This window comes from Bombina bombina, chromosome 2 (assembly GCF_027579735.1).
Source record: "Bombina bombina isolate aBomBom1 chromosome 2, aBomBom1.pri, whole genome shotgun sequence".
Classification (NCBI taxonomy): domain Eukaryota; kingdom Metazoa; phylum Chordata; class Amphibia; order Anura; family Bombinatoridae; genus Bombina; species Bombina bombina.
The window spans coordinates 280,977,574-280,979,720 of NC_069500.1; the positions used below are offsets into that span (position 1 = coordinate 280,977,574).

The 2,147-nt window shown below is 34.7% G+C and overlaps 1 protein-coding gene across 2 annotated transcripts in view; it reads left to right on the top strand.

The window, feature by feature from the left end:
* Nucleotides 1-239: 239 nt before the first annotated feature.
* Nucleotides 240-2,147, top strand: part of ARL14EPL (ADP ribosylation factor like GTPase 14 effector protein like) — a 27,424-nt gene continuing 25,516 nt past the window's right edge. Inside the window, exon 1 of one of the 2 annotated variants that reach the window (XM_053700484.1) lies at nucleotides 240-1,852. In XM_053700484.1, the coding sequence (XP_053556459.1) occupies nucleotides 1,745-1,852 (108 nt within the window). In that variant the 5' untranslated portion in view covers nucleotides 240-1,744. The remainder of the gene's footprint in view (nucleotides 1,853-2,147) is intronic. The other variant, XM_053700483.1, reaches the window with a different exon arrangement.

A 2,147-nucleotide genomic window follows, 5' to 3' on the forward strand; every position in this document is an offset into this window, starting at 1 on the left:
TTTGAATCTCCTTTTGGTACTAGGAATACGGATGACTTTTTAAGTGGCCAAACAACACCACTAATCTGCTTGTTTTGTTTTTTATATATATATATATATATATATATAATATATACATTTTATATATATATATATATATATATATATATATATATATATATATATATATATATAAATACTCTACAATATACTTTCATTATTTATTTTGTCCCCTTTTCCTTTAATTCAATTCTGAAATTGATAGCTTTTCAGTATCTGTTAGAAATAGAAGTGTGTGTAGAACACTGTTACACTCCACACAGTCATTGGCTGCACACTCTAGTGACCTATTTATAACTGTACCAAATTGGCCACAGCAGAGAAGGTGACCTTAGTTACAAAATAGCAGCTTACATTGTTTTATAGACACTAAAACATTACACTTATTTTTTCAATATTCAAACAGTTAAAGGGACAGTCAACACCAGAATTTTTGTTGTTTAAAAAGAAAGATAATCCCTTTATTACCCATTCCCCAGTTTTGCATATCCAACACAGTAGTTATAATAATACACGTTTTACCTCTGTAATTATCTTGTATCTAAGTCTCTGCTGACTGCCCCCTTATTTCAGTTCTTTTAAAAGACATGCAGTTTAGACAATCAGTGCTCACTCCTAGGTTACTTTACGTGCATGAGCTCAATGTTATCTATATGAAACATGTGAACTAATGCCCTCTAGTGGTCAAAATGTATTCAGATTAGAGGCAGTCTTCAAGGTCTAAGAAATCAGCATATGAACCTCCTAGGTTTAGCTTTCAACTAAGAATACCAAGAGAACAAAGCAAAATTGGTGATAAAAGTAAATTGGGAAGTTGTTTAAAATTGCATGCCCTATTTAAATCATGAAAGTTTTTTTTGGACTTGACTGTCCCTTTAATGAAAAACTTTTAAAAAAAATACATCTACATGTTATTCTCAGACTAATCTTTTCTTTGAATGCATTATTCTACTAGCACTTATTTAGTGTTTAATGTCTTTTTAAGCAACAGCTTAATCTTACAGATCCAAGATTATCTTGATAACACCAGCCACAAAGCATCTGCATGCTACTACACCTTCTGCTGAATATAACCCTGTCTTAAGTCCACATGAAATGATTGTGTATGTGTGCGCATGTGAGTATTTTAGAAATACTGCCAACAACCCTTATGTAAAACTCTTCACACGATCAATTATAATCTACAAATTACACACTATGTAGCAGGTAACACAAAGCCTTTGTGGGCAGGAATTCTGTAAACTACCTTCAGGACAGTAAGATGCCAGAGCATTATGTTTGTATAATTGTCACATTGTCACATCAAGGCCTAGGGGCCGATTTATCAAATGACGGGCGGACATGATTTGCTGTAGCGAATCATGTCCGCCCGGCATCTCTGAATGTGACAGCATATGCTGTCGGCATTTATCATTTCACAAGCATTTCTGGTGAAATGCTTGTGTAATGTCAGCCCCTGCATATTCGCGGACAATCGGTTGCTAGTAGGGGGTGTCAATCAACCAGATCGATAATTGGCGGACGAGTTAAGGAGCAGCGGTGAGCCGGAAACATTGCGTGAGGAAAGCAGCATCCGCTACTTAATAAATCTACCCCCTAGTCTTTATAAGGACAATACTAAATCAATAAAAAGATTTGCAAGCATTAGGGTTTAATCAGAGGAAAACATTTGTTAATATGTTTTTTTCTGTTTCTAGTACTGACAATGAGTGAGAAAACAGAAAAATTATTCACATCAAAGAACAAAGAAGGGCAAGAGGAAGGGAAGACAGAAACTACCAAGGAAGACTATCCCAAAGCACAGAAACAGTTGGTATGAGAAATGTTCAATCTGTTTATGTCAAGCAGCTCTAAAAGCATATATATATTATTCATTTTGTTAGATGGTAATGAAGGCACTGTATATTGGTAAAATGGGATCCTTTAGATATTGCTTAGACTAGGATTTGTACAGTCAACTATCAAAGTTTAAGGACCACAGCACTTTTCCATTTTCTGACCTTTTGGGACCAGGGCTATTCTTACATTTATGTGATGTTTGTGTTCAGCTGTAATTTTCTTCTTACTCATTTACTGTACCCACACATATTCTATACCGTTTTTCTCGC